Source organism: Podarcis liolepis, assembly GCF_965112155.1.
Source record: "Podarcis liolepis genome assembly, chromosome: 3".
In the NCBI taxonomy this organism is placed as follows: Eukaryota; Metazoa; Chordata; class Lepidosauria; order Squamata; family Lacertidae; genus Podarcis; species Podarcis liolepis.
This window is the reverse complement of record NC_139557.1, coordinates 71862550-71889749: the sequence shown is the minus strand read 5'-3', so window position 1 is coordinate 71889749 and position 27200 is coordinate 71862550. Positions and strand designations below refer to the sequence as shown.

The 27200-nt window shown below is 40.8% G+C and overlaps 2 protein-coding genes and 2 long non-coding RNA genes across 7 annotated transcripts in view; 2 read left to right on the top strand and 2 right to left on the bottom strand.

Annotated features, from left to right (window-relative positions):
- The window catches only part of LOC310703920, an 85746-nt gene extending 68508 nt beyond the window's left edge, over positions 1-17238 (bottom strand). Inside the window, exon 1 of the long non-coding RNA XR_014524471.1 lies at positions 17222-17238. This is a non-coding gene — a long non-coding RNA (uncharacterized lncRNA). The remainder of the gene's footprint in view (positions 1-17221) is intronic.
- Positions 1-27200, top strand: part of PRKN (parkin RBR E3 ubiquitin protein ligase) — a 618246-nt gene that overhangs the window by 304726 nt on the left and 286320 nt on the right. For all 4 annotated transcript variants that reach the window (XM_083496542.1, XM_083496543.1, XM_083496541.1 and 1 more), the window contains exon 6: positions 8274-8389. In XM_083496542.1, the coding sequence (XP_083352668.1) occupies positions 8274-8389 (116 nt within the window). The remainder of the gene's footprint in view (positions 1-8273; positions 8390-27200) is intronic.
- On the top strand, positions 20419-21837 carry LOC310703834 (uncharacterized protein; the record flags this gene model as incomplete). Its single annotated transcript, XM_083496566.1, has 2 exons — positions 20419-20998; positions 21236-21837. The coding sequence occupies 2 exons, from the start codon at positions 20419-20421 to the stop codon at positions 21835-21837; spliced, it is 1182 nt and encodes a 393-aa protein (XP_083352692.1).
- On the bottom strand, positions 20959-24604 carry LOC310703902. The gene is made up of 3 exons (XR_014524452.1): positions 23396-24604; positions 21089-22075; positions 20959-21013 (listed from the first exon to the last, which is right to left on the bottom strand). It is a non-coding gene; the product is annotated as an uncharacterized lncRNA (long non-coding RNA).

Below are 27200 nucleotides of genomic sequence, written 5' to 3'. Positions count from 1 at the left end.
AGTTGGAATAGACCACAAGGGCCATCGAGTCCAACCCCCTGCCAAGCAGGAAACACCATCAGAGCACTCCTGACATATGGTTGTCAAGCCTCTGCTTAAAGACCTCCAAAGAAGGAGACTCCACCACACTCCTTGGCAGCAAATTCCACTGTCGAACAGCTCTTACTGTCAAGAAGTTCTTCCTAATGTTTAGGTGGAATCTTCTTTCTTGTAGTTTGGATCCATTGCTCCGTGTCCGCTTCTCTGGAACAGCAGAAAACAACCTTTCTCCCTCCTCTATATGACAGCCTTTTATAAGGATGTCCTTTTATAAGGACTAACAGCAGTCCTAACTATAGGAAGCTGGTGTAACTTAGGCCAGTGTAATTTATACCGGTGTAAGTTACCCTTATCCCAAACTCCATTTAGGAGCCCCAGGTTGAGCCAGCAGGTGAGTATAGGTTTCAAGGATTGGGCCCTAGGTCACACAATCAAGCTGAACAGGGTTTGGAATAGGTGTAAGTCTCTCCTTGCCCTGTCCTGCCTTCACTACATCCCTTCAATATTCATTATGGGGTTTACACTGGCATAAATTATGCCATTTTAAGGAGCTTGCTCATTCAAAAGATCTTGATCTGTGCTGGAGTAAGAGACTTACAGCCTGGCTCAAGTGGGAATGCCCAAGATTCACTAAATCAAAATCATCTCATCCCTGTGGACCTTGGGTTTGGATTGCGTTGTACAAGGCTACTCAGAAGTAAGCCCTGTTGAATGCAATATGACTTCCAGGTAACTCAGTATGGAATTGCACCCCAAAGGCTGCAATTCTTTGTACACTTACTAGGGCATAAGTTCCAGTCCTTTTTTTCTGGAGGTACACAGGGGTACGCATACCCCTAAACATTTTGTGAATCTTGGTACCTTTGTCCATTTACTGTATTTATTTTTCCTGATTTGAACTATAAAATGGTGATTTTCTTGAGTCAAAATGAGAGTACCCCTAAACATTTATTTGTAGAAAAAAGCACTGGTAAGTTCAGTTATATTCAGTGGAGCTTACTAAGTAGATCTGTATAGGATTTCACTGACCTAGGAGCACCAGATATAGGACAGAGTGAATTAGAATAATAGTAAGGGGGAAATATTCTTATCCCTGCTTTTCAACAAGAAAAGTCAATTTTGTTAATAATTCTAGGGTCTCATGATGTGCTATATAAAATGAATATTCTGCCACGGTAGAAATACACACACACATTGAAGTAAGATTACTTCTGACCATATTGAAAGAAATCTTGGAAGAAAAGAATAAAAAGGGGAAGACAAGTAATACAATATTTTCCCATTAAGCAAAACTTTGATAGAAGTCAAAGTCATTCCCAGTCCAGCAAAAAAAGTATGATATAACAAAAAAACCCAATTTTCTCTTTCATAAAATATGCATTGTCTTTTGTACAATGCTAATAAATTTTGAAATGACAATTTTGAACTGTTCTAAGAACTGAAAAGAACATCACTGGGATATTTGTCTTTTCAAACAATCATACACGATCCCTACTATTGTAGGGTTTATCCTATTTTATTTATTAATTTTAAATTAGCAATATGGGTGGGTGGGTGGGGATGGGTTACACAGTTGAATAAAGTGAAGAGTTATTGGCATCAGAAGACATGAGTCAGATAGCCACTCATAAGGACATACTGAAAACCTTGTACCAGGTTTGAGTAATAACTTATCTGTCCCCCTAAGCTGAATGCAATCCACCTGGCATACTTTCTGGTTTATCTAGAACAGTAATGGGGAACATGTATAGTTGGACTCTTAACTACCACCATTCCCAGCCAGCATGGCAAATAGTCAAGGATGGTGGGAGTTGTAGTCCACACGTTTCCCATGCCTGATCTAGCAGAAAAACTCATTTTCCTGGAACTATGAAAACAGAGTGGTATGTCATCAAAGGCCACGGTATCAAAAACTGCTGGTTAGCATAGTCTGCAGAAGTTTCTCTGCCCATTTTTAAAAGGCATACACCATGGGTTTTTGTTTGTTTGTTTCCTTTGTAAACCCCTCTGAACTAGATGAAATAACACACCCTGAGTGTCAAATTAACGTAAAAGACTTTGAATTTATATGCAATCCCAGATTCACTGTCTCTGATACAGTTTGAATTATTGTGACTAGTTATTCAAGGGATACAAGGCAGCTGGGGGTGGGTGGAGGAAAATGGCTGGATGACATTGCATGTATTACCGGTAAGTTTCTTTTCTAGATTATGTTCACTTGAATCGCTTTGAGAAATATGATTATATATGGATATGCGTTGTCGTGTAGATCAGTTCACCAATGTTATAGTTTCCTTTCCTATTTTAGTGTACTTGTTTAATTATTATGTGGTTTTGATCAGTGGCTTTTTCGTGAAGGCTTGGTTAGTTTGTTTGAAAAGGGAAGGGCACACAGATCTGACAATAAAGTGTTTCGTTTCCTCTTCTAAGTGAGACATTGCCAGAGGACTCAGTCTGTTAGTGTATTTGAACTTTTCCTTCATGGAGCCCCTTTGGAGTCTTAAATTGGCATACAAATTCAAATCTGATTGCCTGTGGAAATTAAGCCTGGAGGAATGGATGGTTTCTCTACAGGAAACACTTGATAATAAAATTGAACAGTTGGATTCTACTTTGAGGGCTGATATATACATGTAAGACCTGAAAATCAGCAGCGATGTCTAGCATAAGATGATGGAGATACATTTTAAATAGCTTCTTTGATGCCAAGCTTTATTTGTAGCTCATATTAGACCATACATATCTTTAACAATCTATATGTTAATGCAGTGGGTTGGGTTCAATACAGCTAGGATGAATCGTGACCTAAATTTTATTGCTGGCACTTACCTCCTCAAATAATTCAGGCTAGATTAAACTAACTATGACCTCTAGCTATGGCTTTGCAATTTTCGTGTCATATTGCCCAGGTATGCAAAAGGAGGATGCGGACAGTTGAAAATGGGTTTAATCATGGCTTCAGTTTTTCTAACTACATCAAATAATGCTGGTAGAGAGAGGGGGGAATACATATTTGTGGTATAACTTGTCTAGAGAGGAGGACTGGGATGAACCATCACAGGATGCTTACACTAAGTAGGGCTGTTGGTCCATCTATCTCAGGATTGTCTATACACAGACTGGCAGTGCTTCTCCAGGGTTTCAGAAAGAGGTCTCTCTTGGCCCTTCCTGGAGATGCCAGGAATTGAGTGGGACCTTCTGCATGCAAAGCAGATGCTCTGCCACTGAGCTAATGACTCTTCCCCAGGAGAATCATGTCCAAAACCCCTCTGTAGCAGACACTTCGTTTATCTCCAAGTTTAGTATATCTCCAAGTTTAGTCAAAGCATTTCCAAGTAAACAGGCAGCAATAAGTTCTTGGGTAGCTCAATATAAAAGCTTTGAAAGTGCACAAAAAATTGAATATGACCATCGACAATAGAGCAATGTGAGTGTCTCTCTCCAATATCTGCTTTCTGTCTGTGTGCTGACTGACTGAACCCACTGCCCTTTTCAGAATGCCTCTGGCGAAGTCGGAGAAAAGACCTGCTATTCATGATAAAAGCTCTTTGGGCTCAGTCTCCTTTGCCAGTTCTTCATCAAGGCTGTCCAGATCCAGTACGCTTGGTCTCAGTTAATAGATCAACTCTGACCTTTGTGGGAGAGAGCGAGCGGGAAGCGGGGGTGAGAAATGTATGAGAACACTTTAAAAAATATTTCTGAATGAGGTGCGAGGCCACAGAGGGGAAGTTATGATTCTACATGCAATTTAATCATACTTCCTTTTCCCCGACTCAGTGCATGAGGCTTTGGATAATAAACGAAGTCTGAAAGAGACTCTTTGGGGGTCTCAGGTATGATGCCCCAAAGGTGACCAGGAGGGCTTGACTTCAGTGGTAGGTGGGGATGGGATAAGGGAGTGAGTCTTAGACTTGAACCCTCCCTGTGTCTTAGAGATGGGAGCATGACAGGACTGAGTATTGGAGCAGGCTTGAAAGTCAAACAAATCTGTTATAAGTGTTTCAAAAAATAGGTTGTTTAACAGCGGGTATTTTGAATCAAGCTAGAGGGAGAGTTGATGGGTGAGTTCTCTCCCTCCCTCCCTCTCTCTCTCTCTCTCTCTCTCTCTCTCTCACACACACACACACACACACACACACCACACACACACTTCTAGCGTGTTAGCCTGTTCTTCCAAGTACTGCATAGAAAATAGAGGGTTACTTCCTTGAAGCAAAATGCTAACTGCACACAGACCAAGAGGCTGGATAGTTTGAGAGTTAACTGTACTACAATGGATTAAGTTCTTTGAGGTTTGTAGCCAGCCTGTTAATCAGCAAACAAATATTATCTGGATTTAATTTTGGGGATAAATGTTACTTGTATATTTGGTAATCATGCTTTTTATGGCAATATTGTCTTTTAAAAACAAACAAAAAAGGATTATGCACAGAACGTACATCTATTGGCTGCTTTTCAAAAACTAATAATTTCCTTTCTGTTAATAACTTGCGCAGCATTCTACACAGAGAGCACACACAATTAGAATTCAAAAATAATTAGCAACATTTCCCCCCAAAATGCAGATTAATTACTAATGATGAAAGTTATAATATCTGGTCTCTGGAGACAGCAATGTAGCTAACTACAACTTAATGGAATATCCATGTGTAAGAAATGTGGTAGCTTCTTACGTGTCATAATTTCCTTCCCTGCTAATAAAAGAAGCTTGTCGGAAATAATAGCACAGGTTCGGTGGGAATTGCTTTGGGCATAGCAGGAAACTCCGCCAATGGTGTTGATGATAGAAAGGGCTTAATATTGCAGAATGAAACCTATCCAATGGAATGTTTCTGATGGCAGAGGCCTCAGCTGTGCCCAGACAGGTGGAAAGTTACCGCTGGTGGTTCTCTTGCCAGCAGAAGTAGGCAGAAAGCCATTATATGGCACATTTGAGAGATGGGGATAGTATACCAGCAGCTTTGGATCTGCTGCACTCAAAGCCTTTGCATCCCCCAAGGGACTCAATTCTTTGTTCCCTCACCTATGCCAACCTGGAGCTGGCATAGTGAAAAAGAAAGAAAAACTGCTCTTACACACACCTGTTCTGTTTTGCCTGGTGCAAGCTCACAGGGCTTGTGATTCAGCAATGGATCCATCCCTGCACTGTTCCCCAACCCCACTTAGGATTGCTCTGTAACTCCCCAGAAACTAGACCCACATTATATCAATTTAAACTTCATATCTAAATCATATTAATGATTAAATGCCTAGCAGTTCACCGTAGTTACAGCGTATTCTGTTACAAATCTGTTTATCTGAAAGGGACTCGAGGGCCATTAGCTCCACTCTTGCCATGGGAATGACATTAACAGTGCATCCTACAGTTCGAAAGCATACCAGCATGAGTAGATAAATAGGTACCGCTGTGGTGGGAAGGTAAACGGCGTTTCCATGTACTCTGGCACTTGTCACAGTATTCCATACGCCAGAAGCGGTTTTGTCATGCTGGCCACGTGACCCAGAAAAACTGTATGCGGACAAACACCAACTCCCTTGGCCTGAAAGTGGAGATAAGCTCCGCACCCCATAGTTGAATTTGACTGGACTTAACCATCCAGGGGTCCTTTAGCTTTACCTTTTACCTTACTCAGAAGTAAGCCACATCAAGTTCCATGAGAGTTATTCCCATTTAAGTGAGTTCATAGGATTGTAGCCTACAAATATCTAAATTATTCTTAACAGATGTATAATTTTAATAATAATGGCAGAAGGACAAATTATTCGAGAAAGTTGTCTTTTTAAATTCTCCAACTTTAAAATTCATATCAGGTTCATGATACAGAACCATATCTTTATCAGTGGTATTACACCCCTGCAGTAATAAAAAAAAGATGTTCAAGGAAATGTAGGTGATATCAATGTGTGAACACAGATTTTATGTGCATTTTGGTGAAACTGCAAGTCATTAACCATTAGTATTGACACCAAATCCCAAAGTCAGTGATCCCAAAGTCTTGATAAATATCCAGATAAATGTTATTAGAGCAAAATAGAAGGAGAGGAAGAAATTGTGTGCTTTCATTCTTTTATCCTTTTTACTGGGTTTTCACAGCATTAGACTTTTTCTTAGACTCTTAGACTCAATTTCAAGCTGGAATTCAGAAAGAACAGCACAATAATAATATTCTACAATATTCTAAAACACTTCTTGTGGTCATGATTGAATCACCACTTTGCAAGACAGACTTAAATTATCTGTTTTTATAAAATACTCAGAAAAGGGGGGTGTTGTTTTTCACATCACAATATATTATTTTTTGGGAGAAGCAAATGTTCATGCGATGCATTGTCAGACTCCAGTAGTCAACACCGCTATAATATATCTGTTCTGGTCCATCAGTTGTTTACAATGCAACATGATGTAGTGCAGTTGGCAAGTTATTCATATCATGAAGAACAATGTGGGCATGAGTTTCTCCTGGCAATGGTTCTTGCTGTTTACAGATCTGACAAATTTTGAAAATACCTAGTTGAAATAAATAGGATCGAATTATACCATAGAGCTGCATTCCTACTGTCAGGGAAGAGTTAGAGTTAGAAGTTTCCAGTTTCCCAGAGGGAGAATGTTTTCCCCAAGGGGGGGGGGGGGAGCAGTGAATCTAACAGAAAAGAGCAACAGGAACAACAGGGAGGGACAGGATGTTCATAGGAAAGGCAAGGGTTAAGTTCTAGCTCAGATTCGGAGGAGGGGAGATACAAGCCAGCTCTAGCCAGGAGGTTAGAAAAAAAGAGCGGGAAAACGAAGGGAAAGGCGCCTCCGCCATTTTGAGGGTGGCTGGTCACGGAGAAGCAGAGCTCAGAAGGTATCTGAAATAAGTGACTCTGAGGAAGAATAGTTAAAGATAAGAACCATTTATAAGTTTGTTTGTTAATACACAATGAAAAGTTACAAAAGAACAAGAAGCATTTGTGTGGTGATCTGAAGAGGACAACGACCAGTCTTGACACCTGCTTGCTAGCTATACATTAAATGACTGTGTAAAAAAACCAAAAAACAGCATGGAGGCAGTAAACTATATATTGGGGGAGGGCGGACAGAATCCCTTTCATCAAGAAAAGTATATTCCTTATTAAATGCAGCACACAGCACAGTGTGTCATGATAGTAAACTCTGTTCTTTGTTGCTGGGATATTTATGTCCTCTGTTTACACTTTGTCATACCCTTAGCAGTAGATATAATTCTGTTGGGTTTACAACACTTTGTACAGAACTGTACAGAAGCTCTCCAGTGATATACTTTTTAACCGGGTAACTTTTTATGCTTCTGTAATGTCTTTTTGGGAGGGGGGGTGTCCCCACTCCTTCTACAATAGTTAAACAGCCACATAAACATCTTCTTTTGATAAGCAACATTTCTGCTCATGTTGCACATTTCTGTTTGTATTTCCATATAAGGTTATAGATTCTTGATACTCTCAAAGCTTAAAGGTGTGTTTGGTGATGGTTTCAACAGAGTTATGCTTTAGGAGTCTGGCTTTCTGTTTCTGCCTAGTCAAAGGGCAATACCTTCTATTCTCTGGATTTCAACTCAGAAATTCATTAATCCTGGACCAGGGTAGGGAATTGATGGCCCTCCAGATATTTTATGGGCCATAACTCCCATCACCCCTGAACATTTCCTATGCTGGCTAAGGCTGAAGGGTGCTAAAGGCAGCAACATCTGAAGGGTCACAAGTTCTCATTCTCTGGTTTAGCTTCCACTGCATTCATGTACTGCCTTGCCCTGGTTCTAACATGCTTCCCAAGCTAGAAGTGGAAGTGTAGATATGTTACATTGATTAGCATCTGGATGTGGGGAAATCCACTACTCAACAACAGACTTTTGTGAGTAAGGTCTGAGTGAGGAAACAGCCTCCTGCATGTGGACAAATCCTTGTAGAATCCAGGACCTTTTTATTTCTGTACCAGTTTGGTTCTCCATTAATCCCTTATTCCTGCAAGAAAACCATCACAGAATCTATGCAAGTGCTAATGCATTCTCTTTCTTCAGATGATGTCCAAAGAGCAAAATATACACCTTGTACAAAGATACTGTGAGGCATCCTTCCTAAAGCATTCCTAATGAGCATCCCCTTTTTCCACTGGCAGTAGTGATTTATCTACTGCCTCAGACTTCACTTCGACTAAGATAAAGAGAGGACATGAAGTGCAAGTATGTAATCTTCCTTTTATCTCTTCTTCAATATTGCAGGAATTCTACTTTAAATGTGGAGCACACCCAACCTCTGACAGTGAGACATCTGTGGCACTGAACCTCATTACAACAAATAGTCGGTGCATATCATGTATAACCTGTACAGATGTTCGGTAAGTCAACTTGAAGAATGCCAAGCACAGTATCCTGGCAATACTATGACTGCATTTTTAGGGTGTGCTACTTAATTTAAATTCTGTTTTGTTACAATAGAATATGAATCACACTTTCCGCAATAGAGTTTCTGGGGTTTTTATAACAGAAATCATTGTGTTGATCCTGCTACTGAATCAATTGGCAATATGCATTGCATTAATTTCCTTCATCCAATCTATTAGGGACACAAATGTTGCGTACATATGCAATGATCATTTTTGCAATTCTGGAATAAAAACATTTAAATAATAATAATAACAAGGTCAAGTGGTCCACTTTTAAATCTGGGGGGGAAACAGTGGTCCAGTTCAGAGAATCATTTTAAGTTTTATAAACCCGGTTTATGAACCTGGGAATTAGCATCAAAGCACTCTTTCCTCACACCATATCCTGATTTTGGTGTAATATTCAAGGCTTGTATTGTGCTAGAGTTCCCCATTAGGTCCATAAAGACAGCATGTTTATAGTTGTATACTGGAACTGTTCCATAGGTAAAGGTAAAGGGACCCCTGACCATGAGGTCCAGTCGTGACCGACTCTCGGGTTGTGACGCTCATCTCGCTTTATTGGCCGAGGGAGCCAGCGTACAGCCTCCGGGTCATGTGGCCAGCATGACTAAGCCGCTTCTGGCGAACAAGAGCAGCACACGGAAATGCCGTTTACCTTCCCGCTGGAGCGGTACCTATTTATCTACTTGCACTTTGATGTGCTTTCGAACTGCTAGGTTGGCAGGAGCAGGGACCGAGCAATGGGAGCTCACCCCGTCGTGGGGATTTGAACCGCCGACTTTCTAATCGGCAAGTCCTAGGCTCTGTGGTTTAACCCACAGCACCACCCGTTCCATACTTAGTGTCAATTAACAAGCCAGGAAACCACAACTCTGGCCTAATATAGGCCAATATCTTCATGCTTCAGCCAATGTGTAGTAGGAGAGGTAGAGGGAAAGTGTTGAGCCCCAAGACATATTCCCAACTTTGTAAACCAGCATGCATGAAGCCTTGAATGATTAAAGTGGTCTTGAGCAGGGACAGGGAGAGAGAATTTCTGGAAAGGCATACACAGTTTGAAAATAAATAGATGTTATTTTTTTCTTCATCTCAAGCGCAACACAATATAGTCCATTAAACTGTTTCGCTGTGCTGCTGGTGCTGCCTTGACTGTCTGCTGACAGTACTTTGCTGTAGAAAATGAGCCTTTCTGATAGGTTAAAAGATAAGTCAGCTTTGAAAAGAATAGTGGGATGCCCATCACTTCACAGATATTTGAGAGTTATAAAACTGTCATCTGTCTCTCTTACAATTCATCTTTCAGGCACACTATGCTGAATCACTTCAATAGCTTGTGCTGTCCATTAGGTCTAGAGTGTCACCCAGCTGCTGGGACAAAAAGTATTGAACACATTCCTTCTCTCTGCTTTTTAGGATGATATAGACAAAAAAGTTACCTTTGGGTACTAAAGCTAATCTTCGGATAACTTGGTCATCAGTGTGGGGTCTATGTTTTGGTAGATCTGATTTTTAAAAAGCAATATAGAGGGAAGGAGTTGGAGCTGTTGGTCTTTTTATAAAAAATAGTCTGCCATCCAAGTAATAGTGAGAGAGATTTTTCTTTCAAAAAGGTTCAGAAAAAGGTAACTACAAAGAACAAGGGGCTGGAGAACTTGAAAGCATGTAGTCCTATTCTCAGATTTAATTTTACAATTTCTATTAAGCAGGTTTGCTAAAAGTGAAAATCAGGACAAAGTTGTTGCTGTTTGTTGAATTTTTTATTTTATTTTTTAGTAAAAGCTACAGTAATTTGAGTTTTGGAGCTTTTATGGCATTTTGGGCACAATTTAACCCCTGTTGCTGGTTTTCCAGGTCATTTGCCTGATTTCCAAAAAAATAATCCAGGATGTCATTTTTGGTGGCGAATTCCAGGACATGCCCTGGAAAATCAGGACGTATGGCAGCCCTAGCTAAATCCAGAGTTGGTATACCATGAAGTATAATGCCTTTTGGTGCTTCCTGCTTAACTGCAACAGAAGGAGAAACTGGGACTTGTCAGTTGTTAACACATGCACGCATTTTCTCTTGCAGCATGCAAGGTGATGGATTGATATTTTAAAGATGGTCTGAACTGGTTCAGCAAACAGCAAGCACTTAAAACAAATACTGAATATTGTGGTCCCAGAGGAAATACATTTTTGTCAACTATTTCCAATGTTTTTAAAAATATATATATTTAAAAGAAAAGCATCAAAAGAGTTTGGCATAACCCCTAGGCACTTGAAAATCAGACTCAGAAATCACAACCGTGTTAAGCAACATGAAAACAATATGGGAGAGCAAAAGGGCCTCATGCTATCTTTCAGGAACCAGGTTGTGTGGTGTACAGTTCCTCAAGGCACTATTATTGTTAGTGTTCCAAGAGATGCACAGGTATAAAATATACATAGGACCTGCCCTTATTTACCAGAGAAGAAGAAATCCCTAGGAAGTTGAAGTTTTCATTGTTTTTTATTATCATGTTACCTTTTTTTAAAAGAAGCGAAGTCCAGAGCTCATAAGCCTGAACATGGCAGAAAAATAACATAAAATAAAATTGCCCCGATGAGAATTTTATTAAGAATTGTGAGAGCTTCTGTTCATCTTTTCTCAATTTGCCAAGTTTTAAGGGATCCTTACTTTACTAGTGATAATATAACCAGGATGGCAAGCCTCAAACAGATAGAAAGCTTTCCATAACTGCATAATTTCAGGCTGAATCATATTGTCTTTACAAATCTGTAAGGTCTGAATACCAGTTGTATGTTGATAAGAGAGCTCTAAGGAAAATGCAGAATGTCAGAGACATGTCGGAATCTTCTCAGGGCATTGATAAGAAGTACACTACCAGTATGTGGGGAAACATTTTACTGCCTCAATCTTACTTGCAATGTATATTGGGGTACCAGAATGTTGCCATGTGGTGTTTCAGGAGAAGAACATTTTTATCTCTTTCCCCAGATAATTTTTTTTTGCTTTTAAAAACAGTAATTATTAAACAAAAACTAAGAAAACGATATCAACAGTTTTAGACTTTATCTTTATAAACCAAACCAAATTGAAATGTGTCTCATGGTGGTTAAGTTTTCCCATACTCTAGCCATGTGTTGTGCTTGAGAAGAAGGGCACTTATTTGCTTCTCTAGGTTGGTTTCTACTTGGGGGGAAAATGCACAGGACTATTTTTTATCCATTTGCATTAACATAAAGGTAAAGGGACCCCTGACCATTAGGCCTAGTCGTGACCGACTCTGGGGTTGCGTGCTCATCTCACTCTATAGGCCGAGGGAGCTGGCGTTTGTCTACAGACAGCTTCCAGGTCATGTGGCCAGCATGACTAAGCCGCTTCTGGCAAACTAGAGCAGCACACGGAAACTCTGTTTACCTTCCCTATCTACTTGCACTTTGACGTGCTTTCAAACTGCTAGGTTGGCAGGAGCAGGGACCGAACAACGGGAGCTCACCCCATCGCGGGGATTTGAACCGCCGACCTTCTAATCGGCAAGTCCTAGGCTCTGTGGTTTAACCCACAGCGCCACCCGCGTCCCTTACATTAACATAGCCTGGTGTAAAAATAAAACCGAACCCATCCCATTTGTAAGATTCAGGGCAGATCCCAAGTATACATTTAAAGCATATCCAATGCACATTTAAAATACATGACTTTGCCCATGGAATCCTGGGAACTGTAGTTTAAGAGCACTGGAAAGTCAGTTCTTTGCAGGAAGCTAGAGTCCCCACGATTCAATGGGGTGTGTGTCATGTTCTTTAAACATGCATTGAATGTCCTTTAAATATATGGGGTGGATCCACCCTGAGATAATCTTATATCTCCAATCGTGAACAGAATTAGAAGAAAAATCAGAAATCCACTGAGGTGAGGATGGATGGATGTATTTATTTATTTATTTTATTGCCTTTCATCCAAAGATCACAGGGCAGTTTACAACATAAAAAATACAAAATGAGAACAAAAAATACATAATAAAACAAAAACAAGCTAATAACCCCACTCCCACAAACACATTTAAAAGGCTATAGAATGTTAATCAGTTAATCAGTCAAAGGCTTGGTCACTGAATTCTGCACCAGCTGAAGTTTCCAAACCGTCTTCAGAGGCATATATAACGTGTTGCAGTTAACCCTCATAGTTGAATAAGTTTACTGCCACTACACAGACATGTAGGAGTTTTCTAAGTCATTGTTCCCTAAAGGAACAGATCATCAGTTGTCACTTCCTCTTACATTATGCCGGTAAACACGTGTTTCTTTAGCAGTTTTGATAGTTTATGTGAATGAGTGGGTAATATATGCAGTGTGTTTGCAATGTGTGTTGAATTTGTATCGAACATACTTTACATGTACGGTATGGATCTGCCCTCAGTTGGTGTTCTTGTGTGTGTGTATTTTACCACTAGCATTTGGGGGGGGGCAGTGTTTCATTTTCTTTACAGACTGCTTTACAGAAAGAAAACTATAATAGGTAAGTGGCTCAGATTTGTGGACATTGTTTATTAGTTTGCATGTGGCAATAGATTAGAAGGATTAAATTGTAGATCTACTTCTGTGTAAATTCTGTGAAGAAAAGTGCCCCTGGGTTGGATTTAAACCTTGTTTTTCCATATAAAGGCTAGGGAGATCCCGACATTGCCATGGGAAGTGTGAATTACTTTCGATGACCTTATTTGCTTTTCATGGATTCCATTGCTTGCTTATTCCCTAACTGGAAAGAGACCACTACCAGGGCAGCTTCATTTGAGGAAACTCAGGAAATTCTTTTCATGCATGTGGGGAGATATTTGAGAAACCCTGAACTTAAAACATCCAGAATTGGCTGCTGATGGACATGGTATACTGAATGAGCTGCTCAAACGAAGACTTCTCTTGTTGTTAGTTTAGGATGTGATCCCACCAACATATTAGTCCAAACCACAACACATCAAGCCTGTCATCTCAACTCATCCCATTGTCTCGTTAAAAATGACTGACCTTTAAAGTCCGATTTTTTTTGCCTATTGAATGCTGTTGTAAAAGTGAACAAGGAACCATTTTTTCTTTGGCTGGGTTCAGAATGCAGTGCTAATGAATTAAAAGGCTATCCACATGTTTGGAAAGAGACATCTCTGCTGTAATTTCACTTCTAAGGGATTGGCTTTATAAGATTCAGTGTGCAATTGCACAAATTGAGGGTGTGATACATTCAGAGCTTCTCTTCATAGGTGTGTCCTCCCACAGTTTCTCCACCCAGCATGGCCATCAAATTGTCCTTTTCAATTGTATATGCCTTACATGCTGCTGTGTTTGTTTTCCTTGAAAATTTCCAGAAAAATATTGTACTAAGAGCTTAGCCACTTTAACTAGTCTGCCTAGAGAAAAGCCAAACATATCACTTTTTATCCGCCTACGAAATAAATGGGATTCTTAAAAAAAATCAATTAAGCGAAATGACAAATTAAGCATCAAAGAATTGTTACTAATTGGTTTAGGTCTTAAAGACCTGTTCAATCAAAGCAGAGTGCACACTATTAATGCTTATTTTCAGTTACCTACAAAACCCCGTGATAAGACCTTTTATTGATGCTGGTACTTTGAAATGTGGATTTGGTATCTCTAAGGGACCTTCCTTTCTCCGTTGGCATGCTCTGTAGGATCTGCACACAAGCAGTTATATCAGCAGGGCTTCCCGAAAGTGTGAGAAGCCCTTGTGGTTGAGATGCGTTGTCGTGTCTTTTTATCTTACTTTCACTGCTGGTACATTGAAACGCTCACTGTCAGTGATAGAGCAGCATTGCCTTTCCTGCCGTTCTTTCTCTGAACCTCTCAAGGAAACGATCACACCTTCATCCCAATGCCAGACTTCTTAGTATCCACAACCAAACCTTTAAGAAAACTTTGGGATTAAATATTCATCTATTTTCAAAACCATTTTAACCTGCTTTTCAGCCGAAATAGGCTCCCGGAATGACTTACACCAGTAATAAGATGATGACATGGTTTGCTCATCACCAGAGGCAGATTTAGGGGAGTGTGACCAGTTTGGTTGCGCTGAGCCTTGGGGGTGCTGCAAGGGGCTCTGCAACCATTAAGCAGAATGGAAAGTGAGAGGCGAGGGGTGCCAAATCCACCTCTGACATCACATGGGCTTAGTGAGATTCACAAATGTCAGCTCCCAGAGAGGAGCCTGCAGCTGCTGAGTTTGTGGTTAGTGTGGAGAGGGTTTAACCATGAGTCTGGGTTCCGGCAACAATCTAAGCCAAATGTTTGAGCTAAACCTTGACTTGAGTCATCACAGCAGCTAAAAGGGCCAGGGAGGAGAAAGCAGCTGCAAGCTGCTCCCTAGGATCCCACATATTCATGTGTTCACACTTAGTGTGACTTGTGAATCAGGCCATTCCCTGCCCTCAGGCTTGCAATCTAAAACACATGGCACACAAGGAATATTAATTAGCTGGGAGGCGAAAAAGTGCAACTCAGGCACGCTTCTTAGTTTCACCTTCACATATTTGTGGAAGTGAATAATGTTTCCCAGTGGCTCATTCTTTGTTGGCTATAGGAGAAGGAACTTACCTTAACTATTAATTTTTTAACATGCTTCTCTGTAGATCTTTATAAGAATCCTGAAAAGACCCCCTTTGAACTTCTGCTATGTTTCTAAACTTGCAATTGATTCTGGGTATTTCACAGACAGGTGTAAGGGATGAACTTTCTTTTGAAACCAGTCGGTGTGCAAGTAAATGTTTTAGTGCATTTCACTTCCACTCTGTTCATAACTTTCAGGAGAAGCCTGGCTTGTATTGTGGGCTGCCAGCTCCAGTCAGTTACAATATTTTATGCTTAACCATTTATGAACCTTTGTTTTTAAAAAGTTTTTACTTAGGACTCAGGTTGAAGTGCAGTGTTTCTGAAGCATCAGTGTTTTCAAAGGAGTGATTTCCACTTGGTGTTCTTGGGTAATGCTTATTGAAAGGTTCCTAGGCAGTGGACATTTGAAGAGATCAAAGAGATGCTATCTGGTACCAATCATTGTGCTTGGAAGAATCATCCTGCACAGATCAGTGAACTCTTAGTGACATTGTAGTCCAATGGATAGAGAATAGGCATCAAACCCCATCACTGCCATTTTCTTATTGCATGGCCTTGGACAACTCATATATAGATCATAATTATAGTGACTTACCTCCCACTAAGTGCCTTGCAATTTAAATGCTATATAAACATTGTATAGTAGTAAAAGTTACAGAACTGTTTTAAAATATATCTACAACTCAGCACTAATCAGGAACTATACAGTTTAACAGTATCAAATATTTGGGCGAAATAGCACAGGAACTGCTAGATAATCTACTTTTAATTTTCAAGTATAAATTACAATTTAATTGGCCTGGAAATTTGTGCTGGAAAAAAATAACCCGATTAGCATTGTTCTATCTCCCTCCCCACACCTGCATTTCCTGCTTCTCTCTCCTTGGATTGGTCACATGAGTTATCTTACCTAATCAGAAACTGCATAGCATTGCCATGATGCACAGCCAATCAGATATATCTATGTGATGATGTTGCTGAGAGCATGAGGAAAGTGCAAATAAATCATGGATCAGTACTGAAAATCACTGAAAAAGGAATACTTTGGGGGGGGGGAAGGGTCTGCTGAAAATTTGGGGGGAAACAATCATAATCTCTGAATACTTTCTAATATCTGTTGTGTGGATATTTGAGTATCTGCTTAGGCTGACTCACATGACAGTGTTCATCATATGAATACTTGGCTATATGAAGCAATGGTCGCTACTAGATGAAACTAATTACTAATCATGTTTCTTATCATGTACACACAATATCTTCATATCCATGGTGGTGATAAGCACCCCAAGTACTAGAGCATGGGTAGGCAAACTAAGGCCCAGGGGCCAGATGTGGCCCAATCGCCTTCTAAATCCAGCCTGCGGACAGTCCGGGAATCAGCGTGTTTTTACCTGAGTAGAATGTGTCCTTTTATTTAAAATGCATCTCTGGGTTATTTGTGGGGCTGCCTGGTGTTTCTACATGAGTAGAATGTGTGTTTTTATTAAAAATGCATCTCTGTGTTATTGCGAGGCATAGGAATTCATTCATTTCCTTCCAAAAAATATAGTCCGGCCCCCCACAAGGTCTGAGGGACAATGGACCACCCCCCTGCTGACAAAGTTTGCTGAGCCCTGGTCTAGAGTGAATTCCTCTTCTAATAACTGCTCATTCATTTAATGATGTGAATCAGCAATAGGAACACTAGCAGTTGGTGGCTTGTATCACTCAGCAACTTTGCACTATTGAAAAGTGCTTCCATTCTTGCAAGATGGTGCGGTCCATTTTTGCCAAATCCCTTGCCTGCTGTAGGCCCCACCCCCCACCCCATGCCATATGTCTCATACTATGGGACCCCAAATCCTCGGATTTAGCTTTTGGGAAAGAGCACATGGAAAGTTGCATTTGATAGGGTGGAATTGGCAAAAATTAGGTAGAACTGTTTTCCACTAGCCCAGGACCATTGTTGGATACATTCCGTGTCAGATCAATATGGTCATTTTTATTTAACTAATTATTCATTGTTGCAGAAGTCCCAGTTTTAACAGAGTAAATCCTTTTAATGTGTCCCTGCTTCTGTTGCTCATGGCCAGACTCAAGGTGGCACATGCTCAAGCCATTTGCAACCCTCTTCATTGGTGTGTTGATTTCCAGCTTGTGGAATTAAAGCAATAATGAAGGCTGAAGTCCTAACCCCACTTACCTGGGAGTGAGCTCCACTGAATTCAGTCAGACTTACTTCTGAGTAGATTGCAGCCCCAGTTACATTTTTTGCTATCTGCTTAGCTTTTGTTCGTTAAGTTCAGTTGTCTATAATAAGAGAAGTAAGCTGATCTGAAAGGAAAAAGAAAGACAGTGACACAGAGAAGTTACAAACAACAATGGAAAATAATGAGCCTTTCTACTTAGCATCTAACTTTTTTGAAGCTGAGAAACGATTATCTATGGTGCACAATGCTATCAAAAAGCTGCTTCTTACAAAATGTCATGCTAGTGAACAAAGATAATTGATAATTGTGTAGGTGGCCAATTAAGCTGTTGCTTATCTAGCAGTCTTTCAAGATTGAACATGGCCATAACTTTCAATATATGTAGTGGAATAGTTTGTTTTCAGGGTAGGAAAAAAGCAGCATTTATTTTTTTTGCCTTGTTACAATAAGTAGCAGCACTGCACAACCATGAAACAAAACTGCATCAGTATATTGAAAAGCAAATAGGATGCTAGTCAGGGAAGGACTTGCACTGTGGGCCCCTACCCAAGTAGCTGAGAGCTTTTGAAGTTTCCAGAATGGTGCAGAATGGTTTCCAGAAAGGTCATGTAGCTTAACCTACCTGAACCCTGTGATCAACATCTGAGGCTTTTCTTTGTGTGTCTCCTGCAAGAGATATTTGGGCCTTTTTGTGGTGGCTCCTCAGTTGTGGAAAGCTATCCTCAAGGCAACTTAGCCGGTGCTGACTTTGTTATCCTTTGGTCACCTGCTGAAAATATTTTTTTATTCTCTTGGGCATTTGGACAGGACTAATGGTCTGATTTTCAATTATTTATTTTTGGTGTTAATTCCTATGTGGATGGGGTGGTTATTTCATGCTATTTCATGATTTTTAGTATGCTTGCTTGGTTTTAACTGATTTTTAAATTATATTTTGTGTGCTATTCTCACTGTAAATTGTTCCGGGACTCTTTTTATTTGTGTGAACCAATACATAAACTGAAATTTGTTTTAACAATGTGCCCAGGTTACTTAAATCCCATTGGCAACAATGTTGCCAGTGTTCTTTCTCCCTGCCACTTCTCCTTACCCAGTGTAAGGACTATGCACAAATGAAAGCAAGCTCCAAATGCATCTCTTTTGCTGTATGGGAAATCATCTGAACAACTGAATTCATTTTGTATGTTAATTTTACTATTATATGTATTTTTGCACACTTTAGGATATTGATTGATTGATTGATTGATTGATTGATTGCATGCTCTGAGTATGGTTCATGTTGGCTAGCACCAAGTAGGGAGTTAACACTATGGAGGACAGTGTGTTTTGCTGGTATGTAAAGTCTATAAATTGTTTTTTAAAATGTTGATCTTTTTACAGTAACTAAATAATGGCAAAGGCTGGTACAATACCTGCAAAAAACATTCAGAAGTATGTATTTGGTGCTTTAGTAAATTATTTTTATGATAGTCTATTAAAGTTTGGTCATCAGCAACATTTTAGAAAAATCTCACAACTCAGGCAATTTGATAGCTACTATTCACTTTGCATTTGTTTTTGCTTGATTTTGAAGAGTAATGGTATGTTCTGAATTTTGGAACTACATTTTCAGTTTTGTCAGTTACAAGACCATATGGATGCACATTTTGCCCTGGCAAAGAAGGGTATACAACCTGTTCAAGGTCTGAGCTTCTTTTTCGTGTCACTCTGTCTTATAAATGAGTCTTTCTTTCTTTCTTTCTTTCTTTCTTTCTTTCTTTCTTTCTTCGTAAACCATGGCATAGAGTAAACTGGTGATACTATTGTACTGAGATGACAATGGTGAGAGAGGAAAATGTTCACTTAAGTTGCCCTGCTGTTACTAATAAACAGTCCATGCCTCACTGACAAATTCTGAGTTAAAATCCTGTCATCACACCAGTGCAGGTGACCCTCTATAATACCGGTATGTTGTTGCTCAGTATTTAAAAAAACAAACACCTGTAGATGATATGATACTGCATTTTAATTTTTGGAATACACACACTTTCTCTTTCTTTCTGGGACTGTTAATCACCAAGTTCTATATCCCTACAAACAATGACTGAAATAGTTACTTTGAGGATATATGTAAGGTAGGTCTTGGAGTACAACTTTCATCAGCCCCAGTCAGCATAACCATTCAGGAATTATGGGAGTTGTGGTCCAGGAACATCTGGCGGACACCACATTGGCTACCCGGACCTAAAACAGCTGAAGAAGCTTTAGACCAAAGTGCCACCGCTGCAATTCACAAGCCTCCCATTCCAATCATTGGGACAGCTCACAAGCAAGTGTACTGATGTTGGTGCATTAATACTTCAACCAGGCACAAAACTGGCTGCAATCCTGTACACGCTTACCTGGCAATAAGTCCCATTGAATTCAGGGGTGCTTACTTCTGAGTAATCACATACCTCATTGCTGTTCCTTGCACAGTTGACTGGCTGAATGGAGTTGTAGTCTTGAACACCTGTAGGGCACCCAGTTGTTGGAAGCTCTTGTGCAAGCAACTGTCTGTCCTTGCTGGCTTGGTGTGGGAGTCAGATAGCCACGGCAGAGGCTTGTAATATTGCAGGGTGCCTTGCTGACCTCGGTGACCAGCACTCTGAGCTTTACAATGTATTGGAATGCATGACCTCATATGGAGTTATGTTCCCCCCCTCTGGGCAGTGTAACCCTATATCTGGTTTGTGGGTGGGTAAAAGCCTTGACCGGATGTAGGTAACGTGAGACATTGGAATGCAGCCATGCGGCTGGAGAGGAACAAAGGGAATAAGAATAAACGGACTGGAGGAAGAGGTGAAGTCTGATATTGAGCTGCCTCCATCCATGGAAAGATTGCTAGCCTCTGGGTCTTTATTTTATGCCTAAAAAGCACCATTTGTAACGGCAGGCTCCGACAAGTGGTGCCCCGTGTGAGGCAAACTTAAATGTGTGAGGCAAACTTAAAAGTGTGAGGCAACTTAAAGAAAAGAGGCAAACTTGAAGAAAACAGTCTGAGGCAGACTAAGAGGATTTTAAAAGAAACTGTGAGAGGATTTTCGATCCAAGCAGTGGTTATCATCGGCTCACTACGTCCGGCAAGGATTGCAAGCGCTAATCATCTTTTAAAAAGATCCCGGTGAGTCCGATCCCTTCTCTTCTCTTCTATTATATTGATTTTTGAAAAATGGGCAGCTCTTTGACTACTCCACAACAGAAGTTTTTAAAAGGCTTAAAATTTCTCCTCTCCTCCAACAAATTGGAAGTTCCAGAGGGTGATTTGATACAGCTCATTCTGGCCATTGATGAACATTCTCCCTGGGACTTGGGTGTAATTGCAAATGGGACTTGGGAACTGAAACTTTGGGACAAGATTGGTGAACATTTTCATGAGCTCCCCAGCATCAGTACTCGGATTTTAAATGCATGGTGCAAGGTTCGATATGCTATGGGTTCTTTATCACCAAAAAATATCTCCCTGGCTGCATTGCCAGCACAACCTTCAGCTTCTTTAATCCAGCCTGCTGTGTTAGAGTCTGCTGTGTTAGAGTTTGTTCCAATACTTGCCCTGCCAGCACCTCCAGATCCCAAGCCTCCGGATTACAGTTCCTCACCAGAGGACCCAATCCTGCAAAAATACCGTGGTCTGGCTGGCAATGATCCAAATCTTTCAGCAGCGGAACCAGCTACCACTTTTCAACGTGCAGTCCTTGCCTGTTCCTTAATTCAGGATACTATGGCATTCCCTGTCGTTGTGCCCCCTGCTGGTGCTCCAGCAGGAACTCAACCTTTTGAGCACCAACCTTTTGACTTTAAAATTTTGAAAGAGCTCCAATTGTCAGTCAGGACAAATGGACTTCAAGCACCATTCACACAGGCGCTTTTGGAAGCCACATTAGCCCAGCCTTTGGTTCCAGATGACATCAAGCTTTTGGCACGTACAGTGTTACCCCCACCAGCAGGTGTTTTGTTTGACCACGAATGGGAAACTGCTTGCTATGCAGATGCTCCAGCCTTGTTACAACAAATCAGAGGAAATAATCCAAATATTACCCTTGCAGACGTCATGGATGCCATGATGGGGCATGATCCCTTCGCTCAGGCTTCAGTACAAGCCACACTGCTGCAGATTTTATTGAGGGATACTGCTCTTGCTGCTCAACAAGCAATGAGAAAAATCCCAGAACCCACCAGTATTCAATCAAGGTGGAGTTCAATCAGGCAAGAACCTAGAGAATCATATTCTTCCTTTATGGACAGGCTGCTTACAGCAGTGAGTAGCCAAAGTGAAAATCCTGAAGCCAAACAAATAATTATCAAACAATTTGCCTTTGAATATGCCAAAGAGGATTGTAAAGTTGCATTGAGACCGAAAATACACAATCCTGCCACAGATACAGCAGCTATGCTTCGCATTTGTCAGTCTGTTGGTACAGGTACCCACAAGGTTCATTTGCTAGCAGCAGCGCTCAATGAAAACCAGCCTGTAGCCACCGATACAACGTTTCCAGCGTGGCAAACCAGGATCACTGATACCTCAGTGTGGGTAGAATGGTGGCCTCCACCAAAAGGAAAATCCGCAGCAATGGCGCCATCCTGTTTCTGAACAGCTTATTTCTGAACAATTGACTTTCGGCCACATTGAACCATCTTCATCCCACTGGCTCCAGCAGACAGGGAACAGTTTGCTTTTACATTGCCAGTATATCACAATTCGCAGCCCATCCAGCAATATCAGTGGATTGTCCTGCAGGCATGCGGAACTCCCCTACACTTTGTCAACATTTTGTGAGTGAAGCATTGAAACCTTTCCGCATGCGCCACCTAGAGGTGCTGCACACGAGCTGCATCTGGCAGTTTGCTACACCATTGTTGCCAACAGGATTTTATATGCTCAGGCGGAACAAGAAAAAGACTATCTGCATTATAGAATGGCTACATCTACCGCACATCCCACCAAAGAACATTTATTCCAAAATTGAATCCACATCAGACACTGTTATCAAAGGACATTCACAAGCGATAACTTTAAGCGGTTATGATGTTACCTCAATTTATTTACTTTTTTCACAGACTGAACAGCAGCATTTATTGATAACAAATGCTGCCGTGCAAATTGCTTTAGCTGATTTTATAGGTGTCATCATTTTTAACCCTCCAAAGGATGACTGTTTGACATTTCTGAGACAGGTCACCTATGTTTGGCTACCCCCTTGTCTCCCACACCTCTCCCCTCTGCACTAACCTTCTTCACGGATGGAACGAAAAGTAGGGGGGTGGTGATATGGGAGGAGGGAGGAAAATGGAAAAGTTATTTACCCCTCCACAGCTTCTGCTCAGCGAGCAGAGCTAGAGGCTGTGACTCTTACCTTTCAATCCTTTCCTACTCAACCTTTCAATCTTATTGTGGATACTCAGTATGTTTATCGCATTTTTGCTAGTTTACCAATATCTTGTATAACTCCTTCCTTGGATTCTGAATTGTTTTCCTTGTTTCTTACCCTGTAAGTCTTACTTCAGCACAGAGAGTTCCCTTATTATGTTGTACATCTTCGCTCCCACACATCGCACCCAGGGTATTTAGCAGAGGGCAATGCAAGAGCAGATGCAGCATTGAAGGACATTTCTACCTTTTCACTCTTTTCTGATCCTATACTATAGCATGTCATTCAGCACACTATCCGCTGTTTCTCAGTCATGGGTAAACCTGCGCGTATCAAAACTGAAAATGGTCCAGCATATATTTCTAAAACAGTTTCAGAATTTTGTATGTTGTGGAATGTGAAATTAACTCATGGCATACCCTTTAACTCCGCAGGTGGAAAGAGCACATCTGACGTTCAAAACACTATTGCTTAAACAGCTTGGCGGCCGAAGCATACCAACAGCAGATATCCCTTCGGCTGTTCACCAAGTTCTTTTTGTACCTAACCATCCCTTTATATCCATATCTTAGGACCCATAACCCCCACTTAATTGCATTTTAGGAAGGAGGAGGCACTCCTCCGCCCCTTGGTGGTGTACTGACGTTTGCCTGATCCCCCGTGGCATGGACCTGTCCCACTGATCACGTGGGGACGAGGGTATGCGGCAGTGGGCATTGAGGACAAGCCTTTGTGGGTTCCAGCTCAATGCGTGCGGCCATGGCGAGCCACTTTAACCACGGATGCGCCTTCCTAACCATTTGCCTTGCCATCCTTTGCTGCACCGTTATACAAGGAGAAGCAGACGACACAATCCAGTTGCAGCCACCATATTTCACCTTATCGGCTGGCAAGCAGCTGTCACCTGAATCCTACTCTGGCTGGCAGCATCCACGGCTCAGCCACTTTCGAACTATAAGAACAGCATTGTTGAATAAGACTTTTAGGGGAGAAAATTATCATAAGATATGGAGGAATAATATTTTTGCACAAGATATGATTATGTTTATCAGTTTATTGCATGCTTCTAGATGTTGGTTATGTATGCACATGCCACCCTTTTGAGAGTCATTCAGGCATAATGCTTCATGATGTGCCTGTCAATGGATCTTTTCAATTTACTAATATTATATCCCCTAAGCAAACTTTTTGGCCCCCAGTACACTTGACCCTCCATGAGCCTGCACCCATTTATTTTCAAATTAAGGAGGGGAAAGAATCATGGGGCATATATCCAAACTGTCAATATACATTGAAATTCACTTTTAATAGCTCTTGTTCTCTTACAGGAACATACAATGACCAATCTCAGTGCTATCTAAGTGACACCAGTGCATGGCTAATAAACTAGAAAAGAAGCTACCATGCAGCTTGGAAACAGAATTCTTATATTCTTGGCTTCCAGATGGAAGTTGGCTTCGACATTTATTGATTTTAGTGATCATTATAGTAGTTATTTGCATTATTTTGTGTTGCTGTATACAATGTATTATTTCTTTAATTTCTGTATGTACTGCATGGTTCTCCAGTCTGCGGCCCGCTTCCGGTCTCACAAGAGTCTGATTAATTAAATAAAGAAAGAGGGCATGTGGGAGTCAGATAGCCACGGCAGAGGCTTGTAATATTGCAGGGTGCCTTGCTGACCTCGGTGACCAGCACTCTGAGCTTTACAATGTATTGGAATGCATGACCTCATATGGAGTTATGTTCCCCCCCTCTGGGCAGTGTAACCCTATATCTGGTTTGTGGGTGGGTAAAAGCCTTGACCGGATGTAGGTAACGTGAGACATTGGAATGCAGCCATGCGGCTGGAGAGGAACAAAGGGAATAAGAATAAACGGACTGGAGGAAGAGGTGAAGTCTGATATTGAGCTGCCTCCATCCATGGAAAGATTGCTAGCCTCTGGGTCTTTATTTTATGCCTAAAAAGCACCATTTGTAACGGCAGGCTCCGACAGCTTGGTGAGAACATAACCAAAAGTATGTGAAGTGTCTCCTTGACTACCCCTGAATCTAGAGCCCAGTTATGACACAAGTGACTGAGAACATTGTGGCAGAACTTGCACGGAACCCAGGATCATCATCCTAAACTAACTGTACATTGGCTGATGTCCCTTGTGGATATTTTGACTGAGAGAATTAGACGTGCTACGCATTCAGTTCCCCAAATTAGAATCTTGCAGGCATTCTCTAAGGTGCTACAGCACTTTTTGCGGACTTCAAAAGCTAGTTTTACATAACTTAAATATCATCTCTAATTATTTTGGAGCATTTTAGACTTTAGCAAATGTTGATGTCAGTAGGAGGTAGGTTTGCACTCAGTAGGGTTTTCCATTAAGAATTCTCTCTTTGTGTACACGGGCGAGCACACACAATTTTTTTGTCCAAATATCAAAGTGACAAAAAAGGACCAGCCTTTTTTTCCTGCAAGTCACATACATTGGTATTTTCTTAATGGATGTTTCTTGGTTTTCCTACTACTGTTTTCTTAGAAGAGAAACAACACAGCAAATTCAGTTTCTTCCCTCAAGGCATATTCTCTGTGGCCTGTGCTACAATATCGCCAAGCATCTGGCAGGAAACAGAGCCAGACAATTAAAGAGCTTTGCAGAAAGCAATGCAGTCTGCACCGTGTCTTAGAGAAATGTTATCGCTGTGAAGCTGGTCAATTTGCTCTTGTGTTAGGATTTCTGAATTTTGCTCCTGGAACGGAGGAATCCACAAGTCAGTGCAGTGGCCAAAACAGAGGAGGCTGGTCACTAGGTCATCTCTCTTGGTACAAAATACAGCTCTATCAAGGTATTTGATGCTGACTCCTAGAAATGTGAAATTTCACAGTGTCCAACTTTTCCCCTCTATTGCTTTTGTCTGAGAAGTTCACCATCCCACCAGCTTCAGTAGTTACCAGCTGACAGTGGGCCAAACGATTTGGCAAGATGGGCTCTCTTACTCTATTATTGGTCTGGCATGTGTATGACAATTGGAACATTTTTTTAAAAATCACTCCTTGGGTGAGGCTGTGTGGTAAATCGTAATGTGTATGGACCCCCATTTGGTCAGAAGCATCCAGAAACTAGCTTTTGGTGCCCTAGTAATGGTGCATTACAAGTGCTATATGGTGTTCTAAACTGAAAGCATATCATGTAAGAATCAAGGGGCAGTTTGGCTCAGTTAGGCTAAGCAGAGATAAACTAGTTTTATGATTCTATGATTCTAGTTCATTATGCATTGACTTGCACTCCCCCTTGGCTACATTTGCACCATGCGGTGGATGGAAATCTTTTGTAAAACCAAGCTCCTGACTTTGGGCAGACTTTGATCACACACACACATCCCATAAAATAAATACAAGGGGATCTATTACAGCAAATTCTGTGTGAAGGCCCTTAATTTCTTGCTAGCAGCAGTCCAATTATTTCAATGTTTTCAGAATTAACAAAACTAGTAACGAAGTAGAATTTTTCTTTCACGATAAATGCTCCATTTTCAACAGCAGGGTAATATAATACAGTGGTACCTCAGGTTAAGTACTTAATTCGTTCCAGAGGTCTGTACTTAACCTGAAACTGTTCTTAACCTGAAGCACTACTTTAGCTAATGGGGCCTGCTGCTGCTGCTGCTGCGCCACCGGAGCACAATTTCTGTTCTCATCCTGAAGCAAAGTTCTTAACCTGAAGCACTATTTCTGGGTTAGCGGAGTCTGCAACCTGAAGCGTATGTAACCTGAAGCGTATGTTACCCAAGATACCACTGTAGTTTTATTTGGAGAGATATGCTGTTCTGCAATAGATATGGTGTTTTGTGGAATCTTTTTAAAAATCACTTAATGAAATTAGAATTTATTTTAAAAGAATTACAGGCATGCTCAAGCAAAAAAACCTCAAAAAGCCCAATCATTTTTCAGTTCCATCCATGTATTTTATCAGATGAAGTTGTTTAAGCACTTAACTTCTCCATTTGAAATAAATGGAAACTCTGAAAGGATTATGCCTGGTGTAAAGAACTTTATTATCAGACTTTTTAGAAGTATGCACTAAGTATTTTTTCCTTAGCATTAATTTTCCAAGGCATAACAGAGATAAATATTTCTTTTGACTTTTACTTTCAAGATTGCAATGTGTGTGTGTGTGTGTGTGTGTGTGTGTGTGTGTGTGTGTGTGTATATATATATATATATATATATATATATATATATATATATATGCAGGTTTTGGTGTCTTCGGGTGTCTTCCCGTGTAAGAGTTGGGGTGTCTAGGCGACGTTTCGACGAGGTCTCACTCGTCATCTTCAGGCTGGTGCTTTCGGCTTCTTGTTACTGGAACAGAGCAGGATCTCAGTGTTTGAGTTCCTATAAATACTGTTGAGGGGGTGTGGTGTATAGCCTCCAACGTTCTGGGCAGAGAGGAAGTTCCCAGGTTAGTGTGCCTTTTCTTCTTTTGTTCATTAATTACTTGAGGGATATCTTGAGTGATTTCTTGAGTGATATTCTGAGTACCACTTAGGAGGGTCATTAGGTGTGGATTAGTTGCTAAAGCTTTCGTGTCTT